A 23834-nucleotide genomic window follows, 5' to 3' on the forward strand; every position below is an offset into this window, starting at 1 on the left:
TTAAATTTGAAAATGCTTTAACTACAGTAAATTACTGAAAAAATGTACAGTTTTTAAGAAATTTTTAAAATTTAAAATACAATTTTAAGGTCCCGTGACTGTTTTTGACAGATGTCCAAAAATAGTTTCACAGATCTTGATTTCTACAGCGTGTGTTTACAAAAATTGTCTAAATTTGATTTAGCACGTTTTCCCAGTTTGAACTATTTTGTACAGTCACATGACTGTTTGGACAGTTGTCAACTGCAGGGTTCCAATCCCAAAAATTAGATAAAGTTACGTGACATGTCTGTTACAATGTAAACTGTCCAAATTTTATTTAACAATTTTTGTTAGTTTAATAACGAAAATGGGTAAAGGACACATAATCTTCTCCTTAATTTGTGAAGAAGGCCTTAACCTCTTTTTCAAAAATGATTTTTGTCAAACAAAAATACAAGCTTTATATTTACTGATATCTATCTATCTATCTTTTTTTCTTGTTTCAGGTCCAGGTAAGCTACAAAAAAAACACCAAACAAGTTAGCTTAGTAAGTACTTGTATTAATTACTGAGCAAACAAAAAATGTAAAAAAATAAATTTTCTCAGCTACAACACTGAAAACTAATAGCTTCTAGTTGATGTGGTGTAAGGATCACTTTTTTCACTCAGTTTACTAAGGTAATCCCGGTCATGGTAACCACTTTGATGATTGTGATTACTGAAATAACTGTCGATGCTGGGATATTTTCCATTATAACCCAAGTAAGGATTTGGTAAGTGTGGATGCTGCCTGTGGAAATCTGTGTTGTGGTGGAACCCTGATGATGGGTAACTTGGTCTTTTACCGTAACTGTAATTAGGAAAAAAGTTAGTTAAATGTGTTGATTAGTCGCGAGAATACCTACTGAGTAACAGGGGCTTGAACTCCTGGTGCTCTTTGAGTGACTTCTTCGCTGCTGCTTCCAAATCTACTACCAAGATCAGGATTCAACCATTTTTCTTTTATAAAGTCCACACCCCTTTCTGCCATCATTACTATAGTAGCATGGGTATTCCCGGATACCAAAACTGGCATAGCAGACGCGTCCATAATACGTACATTACTCAATCCATGGACTTTAAGCTTACTATCCACAACAGCCAGAGGATCAGATCTGGGTCCCATTTTACATGAGCAAGCCTGGTGGTTTTCCGGCCCTGTATAGTACTTAACTGCGCAACTCCAGAAAGCGTCCGTATTATATCTGTAATGTAATAGGTTAGGTTATCAGAAGAAAAAAAAATGGAGGGTTACAAACCCGAAACGTTTAGCACAATCTCCGTACTCTTCATAATCTATAGTCATTCCATATTGATTTTGCATCACCGAAGTGTTAGCCAGTCGTTGGATTACCCTAATTCCGGCTACCAAGACTTTAACATCGTCAGGGTGGGATAGGTAGTTGGCTACCATTTTAGGAGGGTCGAGAGGGTTGTTTGAGTGCAACCCTATATACCTGTTTACCAAATTGCAGTTACAGGGTGAGGTTTGTGAGATTTTTAGTGAATGGATCTCTTTGAAATCAATCTCTTGAAGTTTACCTCTCTCTTTGAAGTTTAAGTATTTTTTTCGTTCATTGACCACCCTGTATGTTCTTAAGTTTGTACTGATTTCCTGCTATTCTAGACTTCTTCTGGAATTTGCGTTATTTTAATAGAACATGTTATGCATTTACAGATACTGCTTTTCCAAGCCTTTATTAAAACCTGAATATGTATTTACAAAAAGCGTACACTTTTCGAGATAACATCAAATTTTGGTTCAAATTTGGCGCTAAACTGCTTTGTTGCGCCTTTACCTTCAGGAATTTCCATTATTTTAAATCGGACACCCTGTAGTTTATTACTTTTTCAGATTCTGTTTTTCCAGGTCATTATTATGACATAAATATGTATTTACAAAAACATCAGAAATTTCAAGATATTTGACAAAATATAGGTTTCTTAAACTGATATGACTACTACATCATATGTAGCTTTACTGGCCTTCCAGGAAATTAGGTTATTTTTAATGGTACACCCTGTATTTTATTACGTTGTCAGATTCTCCTTTTCCAGACTTAAATATGAACTGACTGATACTATGTACTGATACTACATTTCATTCATTTTGAGGGTAAAGTTTATTCCCCTTGAAATGAAACAATGACAAATGATTGTTCTCGAGATCCTTTCACTGGTTTAGTAAAACTAATTAAATCAACTTACCCTTTACTCTTGGGATGCAAAGTAACTGGAGAAAACGTAAACTCCTTCTTTGCTTCTGGATGTTCTGGATCTTCCGGATCACCAGCATTGCCACTGGCAGCACAATTGGCAGTGTACCCAGCAAAGAAAATCTGCAAATCGGGATCAGTTCCGCTCTTATCAGCGTAGGGAGAGCTAATCCTGGCAGTAACTTGCGATAATCCTGTAGAACTCATTGGGCCTCTATGATAGAGAATGTAATCCAAAGCAGAGTCCCAATTCAAATCATTTGTGGCAGGAACTTTGTTCAGTTTGTATCCCATGTAAAATGCTACGTGGTTTTGTAAGTTTTTCCCTACACCGGGTAGATCGTGCAGTTGTTTTATATTGGCTTTGTCCAGTTCCTCTTTGGGGCCTATTCCAGACAGCAAGAGGATTTGGGGGGTGTTGAGAGCACCAGCGGCTAAAACCACCTCTTTTTTCACTCTTACTGAGTAGGTTTGGTCGTTGTGGATAAACTCCACTGCCACAGCCTTTTTTATACCGTTTACTTCAGTGAGGAGGATTCTGGAGGCGGTGGAGTTGAGCATTACATGGAAGTTAGGATTGTTCCGTTGAGGTCTCACGTATGCTCTAGCACTACTCAATCTGATTCCATCCCTGTAAATTAAACCAATTAATAATCTATTTAAACAAAAACTAATATACAATAACTACGATTCCTCTACAAATTATTGCATATTAATAATTCACGAGGTAATCAGGAAAAAGTAGCAGTAAGTAACGGGAACATTAAGGAAATTACGTATTCAAAGGGAAAATCGATACGAAAGTCAAGAAAAACTAGGTGAAATTATTTATGTTTTGAGTTTATAGTCATTTTTTTACTGAATTTCATTTGTGTGCTGTAATCGAAAATTTCAAAGCTTTCCCGAATTTCCAGGTATTTCAAATAATTTCAAGAAACATAAAGTTATTGTGGTGGGTTTCAGTCGCTTTACAGAGAACAATTTGGAGTATTTTAATAAATTTTAAGTCCATTTTCAAGTAATTTTAGGCATCTGAAAATAGCACAATTAATGCTGAAAATTCTTATTTTTTTTCAGAAGTTTCAGTATCAAATTATTTTTAATTCATTCTAGATGGTTTTACTAGCCTTCAGTTTAGGAAATTTGAATAATCAAAAGTTCTAGGAACTCAATGTAATAATTACTATTACCGTAGTCATTTTTCCCTCATTTTTAGTCATTTCTAAATCAATTAATACATTTTTATCCTAAATAAACGAAACGTCTGTTATTAGATTAGTTTCTATATTAGAATAAGTTAATATTTCCCACAAAACCAGACTTTTTTCTTCAAAATTGAAAGTATGTAAGGTCAAAATTGGCATGACACTCATTAGTGCTTTAATGGGATTTGCCGTTATAGTTGAAAATAATTGTAGACAATTTTCAACCTTATTTACATGAAGTGTGTATCTTTAATAAAACAAATTTTATTGTGTTAAAATGAACTGAATTTTTTATTTTATTAAGTGTCATTTATTTATCAAAACTTTTTTTTATCCTATAGAACTCTCTAAAAATACCATACCTAATATACAGGGTGTTTCATAAAAAAATGCACTTGCTGAAACATAAAAAAATTTGTAAGACACTAAAAACCTTCTGTATTCAACTTTTTTTTCTAACACTAACAGATCTTTGACCACCCTGTACGTATTCAGGCAGACCAAGCTGTACATTTAATACATCAATTTCAGTGCAAAATTCTATGTATCTAAGGCCGAAATTGGCATGAAACTCACTTAGTGTTTTAATGAGATTTACCGTAATAATTTCAATTAGTTGTAGACAATTTTGAACCTTAATTACTCGTTTTTCGTTTAGAACTCTAAAACTAGAGGCTAGATTAGTACTGTAGCCAAAATTCAATCATTATAAATATGAAAAATGACAGGCTATTGAAATTAGTATCAAATTAAGTACAACCAAATTAAAATCTAAGAAATCATAATTTTTTGTATTAAAATTTTAACATTGTTAACTACAAAATTTTTTATTTATTTAACTTTCGTTAAAATTCTCAAAAATTTATTTTTGAAGAAAATGCCAAGAGCATTTAAAGAATTTTTGGGAGAATTCAAGAGAATGATGGAAAAAAAGGTAATAAGTGCACATCAAAAGCAGCAATCCAGATAGAATGTGGAGTATTTGGAAATTATACCAAATGAACCTTTTAACAATTTTTGACAGCTTTATGGACCCAAATTTGATAGTTGTGACGTTAAGGAACAGTTTAGTATTTTGCTTGTGTCACGTGACAGCTGTCATAACTGTCAAAACTCACTCACCAGTGACCTGAATGGATAAAATGCCAAATGGATTTGTTGCTTTGAGGAACTACACTGTAAGTTGTGTTTACAGCTCCATGGAGCAAAATTTGACAGTTTTGACATTAAGAAATACTTTTATATTTTTTTTTGTCACGTGACAGCTGGCAGAACTGTCAAAACCCGTTCACCAGTGATCTGAAATTATAAAATGCCAAATAGAAGTGTTTATTTGAGGAATTGCACTGTAAAGTGTGTTTACAGCTCCATAAACCGAAATTTGACAGTTGGTACGTTAAAGAACAATTTCATATTTTGCTTGCGTCACGTGACGGCTGTCATAACTGTCAAAACTCACTCACCAGTGACCTGAATGGATGAAATGCTAAATGGATTTGTTGTTTTGAGGAATTTTACTGAAAGTTGTGTTTACAGCTCCATGGAGCAAAATTTGACAGTTTTGACGTTAAGAAATACTTTCATATTTTTTTACGTCACGTGACAGCTGTCAGAACTGTCAAAACTCGTTCACCAGTGATCTGAAATTATAAAATGTCAAATAGAAGTGTTTATTTGAGGAATTGCATTGTAAAGTGGGTTTACAGCTCCATAAAGCTAAATTTGACAGTTGGTACGTTAAAGAACAATTTCATATTTTCCTTGTGTCACGTGACAGCTGTCATAACTGTCAAAAGTCACTCACCAGTGACCTGAATGGATAAAATGCTAAATGGATTTGTTGCTTTGAGGAATTTTATTGTAAGTGGTGTTTACAGCTCCATGGAGCCAAATTTGACAGTTTTGACGTTAATAAACACTTTTATACTTTCGTTACGTTACCTGACAGCTTTCTGACTTACAAAACTCTAATTTTTCAACAGATCCAGGAATATTTCAGAATATTTGAAAAAAAAAATCCTATCGTGTTTTAGTAGAATAAAATGACGGTGATAGATTTTACTCGATAAAAATCAGGAAGTAATTTATTCGACGCCTTTATCTTCTTTCTAGTTATAATTGGGTTATTTAATATATTCTTCTATCTGAGAGTCTCTCGTTAAAAATAATTGTCCGAACCAACTAGTTTTAGAGCTTGTTATGCGCATAAGAGTAAATCGAAACTGGGAGAAAAACATTAAAAACTGTCCCCAACAACAAAATTTTGGACCGCAAATATGTTTGATGTTGCATTAAATTTCGGTACGGTGCTCCTGAATTATCCATTATCATTTTCGGGCAAACAACGGAATGTTGATTCCAGTGTTTGCCTTTATACGGGCAAATTGCTTCGAAATTGAACGAGCATTTAGTTACGGAAAAAATATCCAGTTTATTCCCATAATTAATAAAATGGACTGGTTTTGATGGTTTTTGGCAAACAAACTGATACCAAACTTGGGTTAATTTTGCGAGAATAATTTTTAATTACTCAGTAAAAGTCTTCTGGAAATTTTAAAACGATTTTTACTGTTGGTAATTTATTAACAGAACAGTAACTAATTTCTGTGATTGTTTCCATTCACCGACATGGTGAAAAACATCATTTTCCTGTCAGCCATTCAATTTAGACTAATTTCGACTGGATATATTTTTGCTCGATTAACATATTGGACATTGTTTCTGGCTAGATATAACAGGAAAACATTTACCTATATTTAGGAATTCAGAATAAATTTGTTTTTACTACTGCTAATCAAAACTACTTCCACTATAATTAACGACTTAACATGAATATGATGCAGTTTGAATCAAGTTTATTAAATATCGCTTTACAAACTGAGTAAAAGCATCTATTGAGGGAAAGGTTCTCCCTTAAAGTAATACTGCTTGCTTGGTAAAGGATTGTAGCTAATTATTGCCTCTAAGTCATTGATTTGCAGAGATAAACCTTGTTAAATGCACTAAATGTTACAAAATTAGTTTCAATGACATTTACCAGGAATATTCCAGTCCATTCTTAATATAAACCACCTTTAAGAGGTTATTTAGTGTTGAAATAGTGCAATAAAATCATAGTTTTAAGCCATAAACAGTATAAAAAATGAATGAATCACTTTGGAATTTTAATCCGTATTTTAGAAAATTTATGAAGCAAAAATGACAAAACACAACAAATTTACATTAGTATATTTTAATATTTTATTTTTTCTGGCAATTTTTTTACTTACTTTTTATTGTCAACCATTTCTGTTATCTATTTTTCTGTGTCCCTGTTTTAACTTCCTTTCTTCCTCTTTTTTTTAACAGTATTGTGTTTTTTTATTGCTATTTTAGATAATTTTGTTACTTTCTTAACTATCCTTTAAAAACGCATGTCCGGTGAAATTGTATGTTTTATTATTACCTAAAATTACTTTCGTCTATTACTTTTACCCTATTTTTTTAAATGTTTCTTCTGTTGTCACTTTTCTCTTTCGTTTTCTATAGCAAATTTTAGGGTTTATTTCTTTCCTTTTCTTTTTTATTATTTTAGTTGAAAATTTGTTGTTTTTGATGTTATTTCATATGTGTGCACCGTAAATTAATAGTTATTTTTTTATTCACTAATTTTTGCGTTGTTTTTAACCTTTTGCACCTCCTCATATTAACTCACACATCCAATGCCACCCCTCCTTTAGACGTTTTTTCCTTATATCTTCTTCTTCTTCTCGGTTTTCTAATATAATTTTCTTTGCCCTCTGCCTATTGTTCTTTCTCTTTCCTAGAGAAAAATTATTTGTTTTAGATGTAACTTAATATTTTATCTAAAATTTTTCCTTCTGTTTTTCTTCTTCATTGTTGAGTATATTCCAGCTTTTTCTAATGAAATTTTTAAAATTTTACATTTGTTCTACTTTTTTACTTTTTTGTTTCTGTTTTATTTCCTATTTTGTTCCTTTATTTAACTTTATGTTTATTCATTATCTTAATTTCTACTACCCCAACTTAATTTCTTCTCCTTCTTCATTTCATTGTTGATACTTAATTAAAATTTATTTTTCTTATATTCCTACTTTTTCTAGGAAAATGTTCGTGGTTTGACAACATTTATTCTCCTTTGTGTTTTTCTAGTTTGTGTGTTTTGCTTTCCCTCTTTTTGTTTTTGTTACTTTCTTTTTTGCTACTTTATTCAACGTATTTTTGTCCTTGGTTTTGTTTACCTAGTGTTTTTTCTCTCTATTCTGTTCTTTATTTTTCTTTTTGCCTCTAAAGTCAGTTTTCATGATTTTCAGACTAATTTCAGGTGTCCAGTTTTGAAAATTAAATTCAAATTCAAGAAAATAGGTTTGAAAGCTTGAAAATTCTCTTTCAAGTAAGTTTTCACAAATTTTAGACTAATTTGAAGTCTCTCGCCTTAAAAATTGACTTCTAACTCATCAAAATTGACTTGAAAGCTTAAAATGTGTTTGTAAAGACAGTTTTCAGTGTTTTCATATTAATTTCATGTATTTAGTCTTGAAAATTAACTCCAAACCCATGGAAATTGGATTCAAGGCTAAAAAATCTGATTTGTAAGTCAGTTTTCATGATTTTCAGACTAATTTCAAGTCTGCAGACTTGAAAATTGACTCGGAGGCTTAAAATTTGCCTTACCAGTCAGTTTTCATGGTTTTCAGACTAATTTCAGGTGTCCAGTTTTGAAAATAGAATTCAAACCCAAGAAAATGGGCTTGAAAGCTTAAATATTGTCTTTCATGTAAGTTTTCATAAATTTTAGACTAATTTCAAGTCTCTCGCCTCAAAAATTGACTTCTAACTCATCAAAATTGACTGGAAGCTTAAAATGTGTTTGTAAGACAGTTTTCAGGGTTTTCAGATTAATTTCATGTATTTAGTCTTGAAAATTAAGTCAAAACCCATAAAAATTCGCTTACAGGCTAAAAATCTGCTTTATAAGTAAGTTTTCATGATTTCCAAACTAATTTTAAGTCTGCACACTTAAAAATTGACTTTCATGGTTTTCAGACTAATTTCAGGTGTCCAGTTTTGAAAATTATATTCAAACCCAAGAAAATGGGCTTGAAAGCTTGAAGATCGTCTTTCAAGTAAGTTTTCATAAATTATAGACTAATTTCAAGTCTCTCGTCTTATAAATTGACTTCTAACTCGTCAAAATTGACTTCAAAGCTTAAAATGTGTTTGTAAAGACAGTTTTCAGGGTTTTCAGATTAATTTCATGTATTTAGTCTTGAAAATTAACTCTAAACAAATGAAAATTGGTATCAAGGCTAAAAAATCTGCTTTATAAGTCAGTTTTCATGATTTTCGGACTAATTTCAAGTCTGCAGACTTGAAAATTGACTCGGAGGCTTAAAATTTGCCTATCCAGTCAGTTTTCATGGTTTTCAGACTAATTTTAGGTGTGCAGTTTTTAAAATTATATTCAAACCCAAGAAAATGGGCTTGAAAGCTTAAATATTCTCTTTCATGTAAGTTTTCATAAATTTTAGACTAATTTCAAGTCTCTCGCCTCAAAAATTGACTTCTCACTCATCAAAATTGACTTGAAAGCTTAAAATGTGTCTGTAAAGACAGTTTTCAGGGATTTCAGATTAATTTCATGTATTTAGTCTTGAAAATTAACTCCAAGCTCATGAAAATTGGCATCAGGACTAAAACATTTGCTTTATAAGTCAGTATTCATGGTTTTCAGACTAATTTTAGGTGTGCAGTTTTTAAAATTATATTCAAACCCAAGAAAATGTACTTGAAAACTTGAAGATTGTCTTTCAAGTAAGTTTTCATAAATTTCAGACTAATTTCAAGTCACTAGCTTTAAGAATTGACTTCTACCTCATCAAAATTGACTTGAAAGCTTAAAATGTGTCTGTAAAGACAGTTTTCAAGGTTTTCAGATTAATTTCATGTACTTAGTCTAAAAAATCTGCTTTATAAGTCAGTTTTTATGATTTTCAGACTAATTTCAGGAGTCCAGTTTTGAAAATTGAATTCAAACCCAAGAAAATAAGCTTGAAAGCTTGAAGATTGTCTTTCAAGTAAGTTTTCATAAATTTTAGACTAATTTCAAGTCTCTCGCCTCAAAAATTGACTTCTAACTCATCAAAATTGACTTGAAAGTTTAAAATGTGTCTGTAAAGACAGTTTTCAAGGTTTTCAGATTAATTTCATGTATTTAGTGTTGAAAATTAACTGCAAACCCATAAAAATTGATTTCCAGGCTAAAAAATCTGCTTTATAAGTCAGTTTTTATGATTTTCAGACTAATTTCAAGTCTGCAGACTTGAAAAATGACTCGGAAGCTTAAAATTTGCCTTACCAGTCAGTTTTCATGGTTTTCAGACTAATTTCTTGTCTTGAAAATTGACTTACGTATAGCTAACATTTCTTCTCTCTTACTCGTTATAATTCCTTGGTTTCTCAGTATTACTATTCCACTTTTATCTCCATTATCACATTATACAGGGTGTGATACTATTCAAAGATTTAAAGATCTACAATGTACTGTAATTTTAATTGTTTTAACAAATAGAAGCAAAAATACATATTTTCTTTTATTCAATATCCGTTTTCTTATTTATGTAGGAGTGTAGGAACAAACCTGTTAAATTTCTCTAATAAAGTGGCTATTTAGCCCAGACTAATGGAATGTAATTTCTATATTGTCACGAGAACATGTTATATTGTATTAATTTGAAGAAAAGCCCCCACTCGACAATATATCAAATAGTAAGCATTACCAAGTAGGTCAAGTAAATATATTTTAATACTATCGCAAACATTCCAGATTTAATTTAATTTCCTATACTGAGAGTGAAAAGGGTCTTGCCTTCTGTCAGCCGTAAATTTAGAAAAGAGGGTGATCGAATTTATTGCTGCAATTAATAGTAATTTTCAGATTTTTTTTGTAAGGAAAAAAAAAAAAAAAACAACAGAAGATAATTACAAGTTTACAGTCAAACGCTATAAATAAACCTGGCAGTTTACAAACTGGAGACTGTATACAACGAAGCAAAAAAAAAAACAAATTTAGTGCCCTTTCGAAAGTAAAATCCGACTGCTCGACTTTTTCACAAAAGCCACTTTAGCCGGTCTACGAGTGAAGGACTTTTTGCCGGAATTTTCCCAGAGAAAGCTTTGACAAACCGCAATGGACCCCAATTTGATAAAAGCAGCGTCAACTACACGAAAACAAAAAGCTCAAAGCTAGTACTTCTCCGTATAGTTGTTTTCCGTGGTATTTATCGCAACGTTTATTACCAAAAAGTTGAGAGGTAGCAACCTGGAAAATGCTTAAAGTAATTAAAAATTGTTTTTCCAACTTCAAAAATTGTTATTTTTCTAACAAGTGAGGAAAGCGATATTTTTCCGTACGCGATTGAAGTTCGTTGAATAACAAATCATTACTCACTGGTTCACGCAGTTATAGCAAAAACCAAAGTAAAGTGGAATGACGTAACAATGTTTTGAATAAACGCTTGTTCCTTCATTTGTCAAATTTAAAATATTTACCTTCTTACAACGTAGAAGTCTATATTTTGACTGATGACATTTGGCTGTCAGTTACAGTTATGTATTTTGTTCTGATCTCTACCTGGAAACTGTCAAATTCAATCTCATTGAGGTACAAAACATCGAAACTTATTTGTAAAGAAATCAGTTTGACTTTGGTTTAATGCATTTTATACCTTCCTCAGTGCATTTTTGGCATTTGTAATCTTTGGTTGTCTGTTTTTGACTTAATTTTAATCTATTTTTAATTATGACAACCGTCAAAATCCTCTCTATGAGTAGTTAGTAAAACCACACTCTTAAAGTCTAGTAAAAGCAGTATAAATAGTACCAAAGATATTTCATAGCTTTTTAGTGGAACTTTGACAGATATAACATTTTCCTCGGTTATAAACCTGAAAACTCTCAAATTCAATCCCATAGAGGTACAAATCGACAAAACATGCTTGAAAAGTAACGAAATCAGTTTGACTTGGGTTGAATGCATTTTATACCTTTATCAGTGCATTTTTGGCATTTGTCAAATTTGGTAGTCTGTTTCTGACTTAATTTTAGTCAATTTTTATATATGACAACCGTCAAAATTCTCTCCATAAAGTTGTAAAACCACAAAACTCTCTTAAAATTTAGTAAAATCAGTATAAACAGTATGAGAGTTATTTTATAGCTTTAGTAGTGGATTTTTGACAGTTTTGACATTTGCCCGTCAGTTGCAGTTCAGTCCTAAACCTGGAAACTGTCAAATTCAATCTCATAGAGGTAAAAATCGACAAAACATGCTTGAAAAGTAACGAAATCGGTTAGACTTGGGTTGAATGCATTTTATACCTTTATCAGTGCATTTTTGGCATTTGTCACATTTGGTAGTCTGTTTCTGACTTAATTTTAGTCAATTTTTATATATGACAACCGTCAAAATTCTCTCCATAACGTTGTAAACCCACAAAACACTCTTAAAATGTACGAATATTACGAAAAATACTTGAAAAGTATCAAAATCAGTGTGATTCAATTTACTGTGATTTTTGCTATAGCTATCAAATTGTCAGTAGCACGTGACGGCAATTGTCACGTTGACAGCAGATGATATTTTAATTTGTGTTTCTTTCGTTGTGAATACTTTACATAATCGTAGAAAAAGTATACTATTCTACACTGTATTGGCTGTTACTCACTCGCCTTTGGCTCGCGTTGCTTGAACTTCATCTTCGTGAGTAATAGCTATGATTACATGCTCGTTGAATAATATACTATTACGGCACGAGAAACCGAATTCAGTTACAGCAAAATAGTTGAATTACTCTATTTTTTCGTGCACTAGTGTTTTAACATTATTATAGAGGTTTCTTCAAAGAACGTTTACCTGGTATTTGATTGGGCAATAGAAAATCCAGTATAATTCTCCCCATTCAAATCATTAGTAACCCTTTCTCCTATCTCTTCAGCAGCTTTGAGAATATCAAAAGCCATTTGTGGTTGATGTTTGAACCTCGACGTGGTCAAGGGACCGTTTACCCCATGATACTTTGCATCCACTAGACTTCCTATATCTTTATTATCCTCGAACCGTTTAAAAACGGGCAGGACATCCTTATAGCCCCAACCAGGGTTGCCAGCTCTCACCCATTTTTCGTAATCCTTAGGGGTGCCTCTGGTGTACATCATACCATTAATAACACTACAACCACCTAATACTTTGCCTCTAGGCCAGGTGCAACGTTTCTCTGGATAGCCTTGGCACGCCACTGGTTCTGGTTCAGTGTGGTAGTTCCAGTCCATTTGAGGGTTGCCAAAGTAGTTCACCACCATTGCTGGTACCTGAAAGTGATTAGTTAAAGAAAGAAGAAGTTAATTTACCTTTAGTTGGTCTAGATTTATATTAATAAAAAAAAAAGTAAGGTCAATGGCGTTCACTGAACTTGCTTTCATCATGTTGTGCGTTGCCTACATTACCAGCAAAAATGAATAATTAATCACTTCAAAATGGAATTAATTTTGCGGATTAAAAATTGTTTTCTTACTGATTATGTTATCTGCTAGTTTTGTGGGATAGTCGAAATTGAGTGTTTATTAAATGTTTACTAGAGAAAATAGAAAATATTTGTTTTTCTCAAGGAAAAATAGTTAATCACGCTCACTATAAGGAAAGTATACATGAAATTATTTGAAATTTAACGTTCTTTCATTACAAATTAAAATATACAAATGGTTCCATTAAAAAAATGTCGTAGTTAACCCAGAATCTTTTTAAAAATTTCGTATACCGAAACAAATATTTAATTATCTCAAATCAATTTTTGGATTGAAAAGTACCAATTCTCTTGTTAAGTATCTCAAAAAAATTCTGGAAATGCCAGATGCTTCTAAATTCACAAAAAAGTCTACTAAACCAAATTTCAATTATACAAATAATTATTTAAAAAAAAAACTGAAGAAGTTTCAACATAACCCAAGAAGGACACAAGTCAATTGTGCCAAAATTCAAGACTTAAATGAAAAATGTTTAAAAGAATAACGGAAAAATCTATTAAAATGATTGAGCTGGCTATGGTGCGGTTTTACTAAAATATCCTAATTTTTTCTTATATTTTTTTACTAGTTTAGACACTTATTTGACAATTTGACGTAAAGGACAACCCAAACATCATGTCAACCGTCAAAAACTCTCGAAAACTTATTAAAACACTACTAAAACAAATTACAACAACTTTGTTGTGTCTTTTTCTATTTATGACTAGTGTATTTATAGCTTGATGAAAGCAGGTATTTTGACAGTAGAGACAGTAATGACAGATCTGTCATAACTGTCAAAAACCCGCTTATAGTAATGTAAAACAGTTTCAACTGATTTGCTTTTGTTGTCGATGGTGTGGTTTGACGGAAATTACTTTGAGAACTGTAACGGTAAGCTGTCAAAATAATACCATTTTTTCGTAGTTTTGTGACATTTGTGATGCGTATGACACCCCAAACGTCATGTCAACTGTCCAACACTTATTGAAACACTACTAAAACAAATTGCAACAACTCTATTCGTTTTCTATTTATGTTTAGTGTATTTATAGCTTGATGAATGTATTTTGACAGTAGTGACAGTAACGACAAATCTGTCACAACTGTCAAAAACCCCGTTTATAAAGGTGTAGGGTAGTGTCAACTGATTTCCTTTTGTTATTGATGGTGTGGTTTATTAGAAATTACTTTCATCATGGACAGCTGTTACAATAACTTAGTTTTTTGTAGTTTTTCTTTTAATTTAGACACCCTTTTGACAGTTTTCAATGTCAAGCGTCAAAAACTTTCAAAAACCTATTAAAACACTACCTACTGAAACAAATTACCATCTCTTTTTCTATTTACGTTTGATGTATTTACTGCTTGCTGAATGCAGGTGTTTTGAAAGTAGTGACAGTAATGACAGTTACGTCAACATGACAAAACTGTAAAAAGTCTGTCAATAGAGGTGTAAACGGTGCATTCAGGATAGTTTCAACTGATTTGCTTTTGCTATCAACGGTGTGGTTTTATGGAAATATTATGGAAAATACTTGAACAATAATCTCGTTTTATGTAGATTTTTCTTTAGTAGTTTAGACACTCTTTTGACTTATATGACATTCCAAACGTCAAAAATTGTCAAAAACCTATTAAAACACTACCAAAACCAACTACCACAAATCTGCGTACTTTATTTTACTATTTATGTTTAAGTTTCATGAACACAGATATTTTTACGGTAGTGACAGTAATTACAAATATGCCAACATGACAGATCTGCCACTATTGTCAAAAACCCGTCTATAGAGGTGTGAAAGGTGCATTCAGAGTAGATTAAACTGATTTGCTTTTGCTGGTGTGGATTTATGGAAATGAATTTTTACTTCATGAACCTAGGTATTTTGACAGTATTGACAGTAATGACGGATATGTCAACATGAGTTAGTTAGGTTCCAAGAAAACCCTGTAGAAGTACACTGGTCAACTGTGCCAATGTACATTTTACAATAAATTAATTTATTAGATTTTAAAAGCCTCAAAGTTGAGTAAACAAATTCTGCAATAACACAAGCTCATAAGTTGACGCCAGGCAACTGTGCCAGAAGTTTTGACTGTAAAAAGTTTAAAATTCAATACATGTTTTAGAAGTTCCAGTTTACAGTGCTGTTTAGCTGGTTTTTGTTATCTTATTTTCTTAACAACTGTCAAACTCAAGAAAACGTATATTGAAGAGATTTTAATATAACCTGAGAAGGACACCAGGAAAGGCACTCTGTATCTGTAATTTTTAAGGAAAGCGATAGGAATAGGCAAGCGACGAGATCGCTATTGTTAAAATTAGGGGTACTCTATAAGTTGATCTCTATGGCCTCGGCCATGGTTCGTTAAATTTCGTATACTTCTTTCGTTTAGAGAATGTAGTATTAATAGTCCTGAAAACATCAACAAATTTAACCGAAATCACGCATAAAAGAAGAAAAAAGAAGAGGCGCACTGTCAAATCTCGAATGACATCAAAATTAACCTCAATTTGTGTTTAATTATTTTGATTCAAAATTTAGCCGCCATTAATATCTTTTATTAAAAATCAGTTTTAATTTAATTGCGATTAAAAATGTTGCCAGTGCATAGATTTGTCGTTAACGAAATCGAAAACATCGCACGAATGCACGAAACTAGAGTGGAAAAGCGTGTAATGAGAAGTAATAGTGATCCCTTCAGTTTACATGATAGGCGCTTTATTGAACTGTTTCGTTTAAATAAGGACCTAGTCGCTTATTTATTCACACAGCTAGTTCCCCACATGGATCAGGAACACAGATCTACAAGAATCCCTCGCCAAATAAGAATTCTAATAGCCTTGCGCTTTTTTGCTATTGGCAATTATCAAAGAGGTAGGTGTATTTAGTTTACAATTAAATTAGTTCCAAACTGCTTATCAGAAATAAAGAACTAAAACAAATTATTTGTTTGGTTTCAGGCATTGGAGAAGAATTGTTATTATCGTCAAGTCAACAAGCAGTAAGCCGTTGCATTCATGAGGTTGCCAATTGCATTGCAATACATATGGGAGCTGAATGGATTAAATTTCCTTTTGATCAACAATCAAAAAATGATATAAAAACGGGGTTTATGGAAAAAGCTGGTTTTCCAGGTGTAATAGGTTGCATTGATTGCACACACATTGCTATATTGGGTCCATCTCGTGAGGAGCATAATTACGTAAACCGAAAGGGTTTTCACTCAAAAAATGTGCAAATAGTTTGCAGCTATAATTTAGAAATCCTAAATATTAATGCAAGATACCCTGGATCTGTAAATGATGCTTTTATTTGGAGAGCTTCACAAGTAAAGCATGTCTTAAATCAAGACTATAACAGAGGTAATACGAAAATTTAATGAAATGATTTTTATTTTTACTTTTTTTGCCTAAATTTATTTTTTTTATTACTGTTTTAACAGGACTTAAGGAATTAATTTTGTAGGTGAAAGAAACCAATGGTTGCTGGGAGATTCAGGATACCCATTGGAGCCATGGCTCTTAACCCCATATGAAAACCCGGAACCAAATACACCGGAAGGTCATTATAATCGTGCACACAAAATTACTAGAAGCATAATTGAACGCTGCAATGGACGATTCAAACTAGTATTTAGATGTCTTTTAGGAGAGAGAAAACTTCGATACAGCCCTGAGAAAGTTGGTGTAATTATAAATGCTTGTGCAGTATTACATAATTTGCTACTTAGGGCAGGAGTAGAATACGACATAGATTTGAATATATTTAATGAACCATATGAAGATAATTATGGCAATGGCAACTACCCTGTTTTAAACGAAGCTAGACACACAAGACAACAAGTTGTTAATAGATATTTCACCAATGTGTAATTATGTGTTTTATTCACAATTGAAGAAAATTCTTAACAATTACTGGTTTAATGTTGCAATATACAACGTTTTTAATATTTTTTGGTAACTATTTATTTAAACATCAAAAGTTAACATCAACTTTTATTATAAAATTAATAATATTCTTTTAATTCAAACATTGATTAAGGAACCACTGAAAAGGAACATAAATTCTACTTCACTACTTTAATTTCAGAAAAAAAAACACAAACATTTCTAGAAATTAATCTCACTCTCAAAATTTTCATTAGGTCTTGCTGCAGAGCAACGTGGGCACAAATTAATCTTCTTAAGAAATGTCTCTTGGCCATCTGCTATTCTTGCTATATTTTCATTAATGTTCTTTAACACCACCATATTTTCTTGATGCATTCTTAGCAGTGTAATTTCATCTCCCTTTCTGTTGGTTCTATTTCCAATCTTTTTTGCTTTGGTTTTAACCTGAAGCTCTTTTTTGGTAACCCATTTTCGTTTCTTTATTTCATTTCCATGAAAAGAAACATTGTTTTGTTCTAAAGTAACATGATTTGGTTCACTCGAAATTAACATGGTAGCTGAGCTAGAGGGTGTGGCAGAAATGACTGTCCTAGGAGTGTTTTGTGTTCTCTTTATAAAAACAAGGTTCGGAATTTTTTCTAATTCCCGTTGAGCATTTTCTTCTACAGGTGTAGAAGGATCTTGTATTGATTTATTAGTTACATCACAACCACCACCATTCCCCTAAAAATAATATAGTGGTAGGTATGGTCCTCAGTATGTACAAATTCAATTGATATCAGCAAATATGTCAATACTCAGTCCTGGAGTTTTTAAAATACTTACAAAACCCAATTCTGATGTAGTGTCTCCTTCTACCACAGTCCATCCAATTATACCCATAAGTTTTTCCTCAATTTGTGATAAAGGTAGTAAGGGTCCTCCTCCACCTGTTTTACTTATATTGAGCTTCAGGTTTTGCGCTTTTACCTTCACTTTGCTTTTCCATTTGCTGAAAGCCTACAAGTGGTAGTGACAGTAAACCGTATTTGTAATGTAGTAGCAGGTAGCAGTAGCTGCAAAACTTACTTCAATCCATTTGTCTGTTGTTTTTGAGCCATAACCCATGCTATTTAACTGCGTTGCTACTTGCTCCCACAAACTTTTATAATTTTGTCGTGCATCTAGACCAATAAATGATTTTGTGACCATTTCTGGGTGTTCCAATAAAAAGTTCACAAGAACTTCCCATTGATTTGGGTTCGTTTTTGTAGCCCTCAACGACATGCTTTTATAAACCAATAAATTTAACAAAATAATTCATTTAACATCAAAATGAAATGTTTAAACTTACACTTTATTTTATTACTTTTCAATTTCTTATATTTAATATTTTTTATGTGATTGAAACTTCTATCTCATCTTTCAGTTTCAAATAAACAAAACAGAACAGACCTACATAACCTCAAAGAAGGTAATTATAATTTTTTCATGGAAGGAACAAAGATAACAAAAAGATTTAAGTATGGAACAGAATGAGACAGATATATGGTTTTTGGGATAGAGAGACCTCTCGAACTGTCGTTATAAATCTCTTCTCTATCTAACTTTCGGTCACGTTCGATTAGTCGCGTAAATGAACGAACGTACTTACGGAGTACGGAATAGCGAAGCGAAGGGAATGTCTATCGCTATTTTGTTACAGAGTGCCACTCCAGGAAACTGTGCTCGAAGTCTTGACACTAAAAAGTTGAAAATTTAATACCAGTTTTAGAAATTCTTTTTTACAGTACAGTTTTTTGTTGCAACTGTTTTTACAAACATTATTAACATAATTCCTAGTCAAATATTAAAATTTTTCGTATTTACTAGAAACATCAAATCAATCATAATGAAACAAATTAATAAAAATCGATATAACGTCTATTATCCTCAAGTCAATTAAAACTATGTAATCCTAGTTCCAAAACTTTATTAACTTATCTACCCACTCATTATTCTCTACAACCTAAAAGAATTATTAATTATAACTTTACGTAATAATTTAATATTAGTTTAGGAACAATTATTAATTACATATTATTATTATCTCAAATTTTGTATTATTAGTTATGAAAAAGTATTTTGGTAATTTTTGTTCGTTTTTTTGACCTTTAAATCGTTTTTAAATTAAGATTGTAGAGATAAAAATTACAGAATACACGAAGCAAATAGAGAAAGTGGAAAAACTTGATTTTATTTAGAGAAAAGACAAAGGGTACTCTTTGTACCCATCTCCACCTTAAATGGCAAAAGAGTTGAGAATTGAACACTCTGTATATAACCATTATTCGTTATTCCAGCGTTGCCACATCTACATGAAAGTGGAAGCAACGAATTTTTGCTCAACAACACTAATAACTGATACCATTTTTCAATTCTCCTACTTGAGCTCGACTTATTAAATTAAGAATAAAGGTAAAATAATGAAAAGTTTCTCTATAAATTTTGTCGTTTTTTTAGATATTTATCATTTTAAAATTGTAAGAAAACTTGTCTAGAAATGTTCAAAAGTGTCTTAAATTGTTTAAAACACTCTATAAACGATGAAAACTGTGTAGAACTATGTAAAACTACTGTCTATTGATTTTCGAAAATATCTAGAAATGCTTAAAAGAAAAATGTGTATATGTGTCTAGAAATGTTCAAAACAGTCTTATATTTTAAAAGTTTAAAACTTTAAAAAGGTTCACAATTCTGTGTCTCTGATTCTCTCTAAAACAACTTAAAAATGTTTAAAATTGAAAGCAAAATATTCAGACCACACTGAAAATGCTTAAAACAGTGAAAACATGTACAAACATATCTAGAAATGTTCAAAAGAAACTTTAATTATTGTTTAAAACACTGTATTAACGTTGGAAACTGCCCAAAAATGTGTAAATGAGTGTAATATTGTTCAAAACAATCTAAAAATATCTAATGATTCTTGAAACAATCTAAAAATATTTAAAATTGTAGGAGAATTGTTCAAACTTGTCTAGGAATATTCAAACGAATCCTAAATTGTTTAAAACACGAAAACAATTTTAAGAATAGTCCAAAAATGTGTAAAAAAGTCTAAAAATCTTCACAATTATCTAATGATCCTTGAAAGAACCTAAAAAATTTTGTAATTGTAAGCAAAGTATTCAAACCAGTCTGAAAATGCTTAAAACAGTGCAAACCTGTTCAAACATATCTAGAAATGTTCAAAAGAAACTTTGATTATTGTTTAAAACACTGTATTAACGTTGAAAACTGTCCAATAATGTGTAAATGAGTCTAATAGTGTTCAAAACAGTCTAAACATTTTCACAGATGTCTAATGATTTTCGAAACAATCTAAAAATGTTTAAAATTTTAGGAAAAATGTTCAAAATTTTCTAGGAATATTCAAACAAATCCTAAATTGTTTAAAACACGAAAAACATGTTAAGAATAGTCCAAAAATGTGTAAAAAAGTCTAAAAATGTTTATAATTATATAATGATCCTTGAAACCACCTAAAAATTTTTAAAATTGAAAGCAAAATATTCAGACCACACTGAAAATGCTTAAAACAGTGAAAACATGTACAAACATATCTAGAAATGTTCAAAAGAAACTTTAATTATTGTTTAAAACACTGTATTAACGTTGAAAACTGTCCAAAAATGTGTAAATAAATCTAATTGTGTTCAAAACAGTCTAAACATTTTCACAGATGTCTAATGATTTTCAAAACAATCTAAAAATGTTTAAAATTGTAGGAAAAATGTTCAAAATTGTCTAGGAATATTCAAACAAATCCTAAATTGTTGAAAATACGAAAAAAATGTTAAGAATAGTCCAAAAATGTGTAAAAAAGTCTAAAAATGTTAACAATTATCTAATGATCCTTGAAAAAACCTAAAAAATTTTGTAATTGTAAGCAAAATATTCAGACCACTCTGAAAATGCTTAAAACAGTGAAAACATGTACAAACATATCTAGAAATGTTCAAAAGAAACTTTAATTATTGTTTAAAACACTGTATTAACGTTGAAAACTGTCCAAAAATGTGTAAATGAATCTAATAGTGTTCAAAACAGTCTAAACATTTTCACAGATGTCTAATGATTTTCGAAACAATCTAAAAATGTTTAAAACTGTAGGAAAAATGTTCAATATTGTCTAGAAATGTTAAAAAGAGTATGAAATTGTTTAAAACAGTCTAAAAATGTTAAAAAAAGTCCAAATGTCTAAAAGAGACTAATAATGTTCAAAACAATCTAAAAATGTTCACAAATACCTAATGATCCTTGAAACCACCTAAAAATATTTATAATTGTGAGCAAAATATTCAAACCAGTCTGAAAATTCTTAAAACAGTGCAAACCTGTCCAAACATGTGTAAATGAATCTAATAGTGTTCAATACAGTCTAAACATTTTCACAGATGTCTAATGATTTTCGAAACAATCTAAAAATGTTTAAAATTTTAGGAAAAATTTTCAAAATTGTTTAGGAATGTTCAAACGAATCCTAAATTGTTTAAAACACGCTAATAATGTTAAGAATAGTCCGCAAATGTGTAAAAATGTCTAAAAATGTTCAAAAGAGTCTTAAATTGTTTAAAACACTATAAAAATGTTCAAAAATGTCAGTGTGTTCAAATGATCCTCGAAACAACCTAAAAATATTTAGAATTGTAAGCAAAATGTTCAGACCACTCTAAAAATGCTTAAAACAGTGAAAACATGTTCAAACATGTGTAGGAATGTTCGAAAGAAACTTATTACTTATAACAATTATCTAAACCAGTGGGAGAACGTTGAAAACTATTCAGAAATGTGTAAAACAGTTTAATAATGTTCAAAAAGGTACAAATTTTGATACTTGACTATTAATTGTCGAAACTAGATAAAAATGTCTAAAATTGTTCAAAGTTGCTTATAAATGTGTTTGATCCCAGAACTGACAAAAAAATGGAAAAATTGAGAATAAATTATACAAAAATTGTCATTTAAATTGTTCAAAATTACAGAATTGGCACAGTTTTTTTGGAATTGTTTACTCAAAATGGCGGAAAAAGAAATAATTGCAAAAACAATTTTGCAAGAATCAAAAGGTAATTTGCATTTTTATTTTACTTTCTACATTAATTTACTAAAGTAACGTTTATTATCATGACTTATTGTGATCCAATTATGATAGTAAAAGAAACGCTGTATTGTTATTGTTTTTGAAACAATTTACATAAAAATAATGAGGGCAACTGCAACTGATATAAACAAAAATCAAGTTTCGTTCTGATTGAATGAAGCGTGAAGTTTGATTTATTTTTACATATTACACGCATTAATAAATTAACTAATTTGGTTAATGCCCGGTTAATATCTAGAAATTAACAATTAAATTAAAATTAAACTAAAATTAATTTTAACTTAACCAACTTTTGGGTGAAATTTGGCTTACTTTATAAACTCTTTATCACTTTTCGTGCTTTTTTCTCATTCCCTGCCTGTATTTTTTTAATTTAACACATTTTAGTTTAGTTTTACATGTATAATTTAAATTAAAATTTTATTTATTAATTTGGAGGTATAAACCTCACAGTAAAAATATTTACCTGTGATCCTGGTGGTTCATCTCCTCCAGCTTCGATTAACAAAACTTTCCACCCCTTCGCCTGAGCTAGTTTGCCAGCGGCGGCGGCTCCGCCGCTGCCGCCCCCAACCACCACAAAGTCGTACTCCAAGTCGGGTGCCAATCTGGGTGTCACACGTTCGCACATTTCGCTAATATCGCACTTTTTCCGTAGAAAAGTGTCCAAAAGTCCCATAAACAGTATAAAAGTGCCACCCCCGCACGTGTTGGTTAAGGGGGGCCCCAAATAAGTATCCGCACAACCGCAGTTCATTTCGAAGTGAGACCAGTCGTACCAGTCAGATTGACCTGAGATTTTCTACTGGTGGTACTGGTACTTGTTAATCAGATGGCCGGTTTTTTCAGTAGAATTGAAGAAGCGACACAGTGGTATGAATCGTCTAAATGACCGGGCAAAGTAACGAATTTAATGGGGAAATTTGCCTGGGAATTTTCGTGCTTTAATTCGATCGTTTAAGCAGAACAAACCGCAACTCGGTTGATTAGGGTTTGTCAATAGTGATTTTGTTATTTTTTTATTTGTTTATGCGGTTGTACTACGATTGTATCAAAAAAAAAATGTTTTGTATTGACACGTAGAAAGTTTTGCAATATAACGCGGTTCAATGCAATCAAATTCTGATAAGTGATTTCGGTCAGTAACTTTAATTTGCGTGTTTAACTAACATTATCGGAATTTAGGAGACAAACTTTTAAAAAGTAATTTTTAGGCGCTTTTGAAAGCATTCACATAAAATTTAAGTTTGTGATTTAAAAAAAATGCGAAAATTTATATTAAATTTGCATTTCAAAATAGATGTTTTAATTAAATGGAAATTGTCACAACGAAATAAAATGCAAAATTAAGAATGTCAATTAAATCAAAACTTGGAAAAATCTTAAATACATAAATGATGGAAAGTTGAATTCAAAAATCGTCATTTAAAATATTCAAAAATACAAAATTTGTTACTTGTCACATTTGTTTTGTATTGTCAAGTTTACTGTAAAATTGTGGAAAATAGCATTTTTTGCCGGAATGTAGAGCAAAATTGCATTATTTTAAAGCGTCGTTTAAATTTGTCCAAACTGGCAAAAATGCAATTTAGAAAATCAGCTAAAACAGGAAAATTTCATAATATCTCAATGGAATAATTGTCAAATTTACGCTAAAATTGCAATACCATAAAATAAAGAAATCAAAAGTTAAAATTGATCAAAAGTGGCAAAAAACTCATTTTTGAACAGCTCCTAAAGTGACAGCAAAATTGCAGAATCTGTCAATGCAATGATTGTCACATTTACTCCCTAATTACAGAAACTA

The 23834-nt window shown here is 31.2% G+C and overlaps 2 protein-coding genes across 2 annotated transcripts; both read right to left on the minus strand.

Moving 5' to 3' along the window:
* Nucleotides 1–522: 522 nt before the first annotated feature.
* Nucleotides 523–22842, minus strand: LOC145729017 (glucose dehydrogenase [FAD, quinone]-like). Its single transcript, XM_081979624.1, has 6 exons — nt 22494–22842; nt 12358–12812; nt 2231–2869; nt 1282–1479; nt 889–1227; nt 523–833 (listed from the first exon to the last, which is right to left on the minus strand). Exons 1-6 carry the CDS (start codon nt 22782–22784, stop codon nt 605–607), a joined length of 2151 nt encoding a protein of 716 aa, XP_081835750.1. The 5' UTR covers nt 22785–22842; the 3' UTR covers nt 523–604.
* On the minus strand, nt 16995–18578 carry LOC145729018 (uncharacterized). The gene is made up of 3 exons (XM_081979625.1): nt 17971–18578; nt 17728–17901; nt 16995–17625 (listed from the first exon to the last, which is right to left on the minus strand). Exons 1-3 carry the CDS (start codon nt 18166–18168, stop codon nt 17122–17124), a joined length of 876 nt encoding a protein of 291 aa, XP_081835751.1. The 5' UTR covers nt 18169–18578; the 3' UTR covers nt 16995–17121.
* Nucleotides 22843–23834: the final 992 nt, after the last annotated feature.

Source organism: Ips typographus, linkage group LG5, assembly GCF_016097725.1.
Source record: "Ips typographus isolate SLU linkage group LG5, UJ_Ityp_2.0, whole genome shotgun sequence".
In the NCBI taxonomy this organism is placed as follows: Eukaryota; Metazoa; Arthropoda; class Insecta; order Coleoptera; family Curculionidae; genus Ips; species Ips typographus.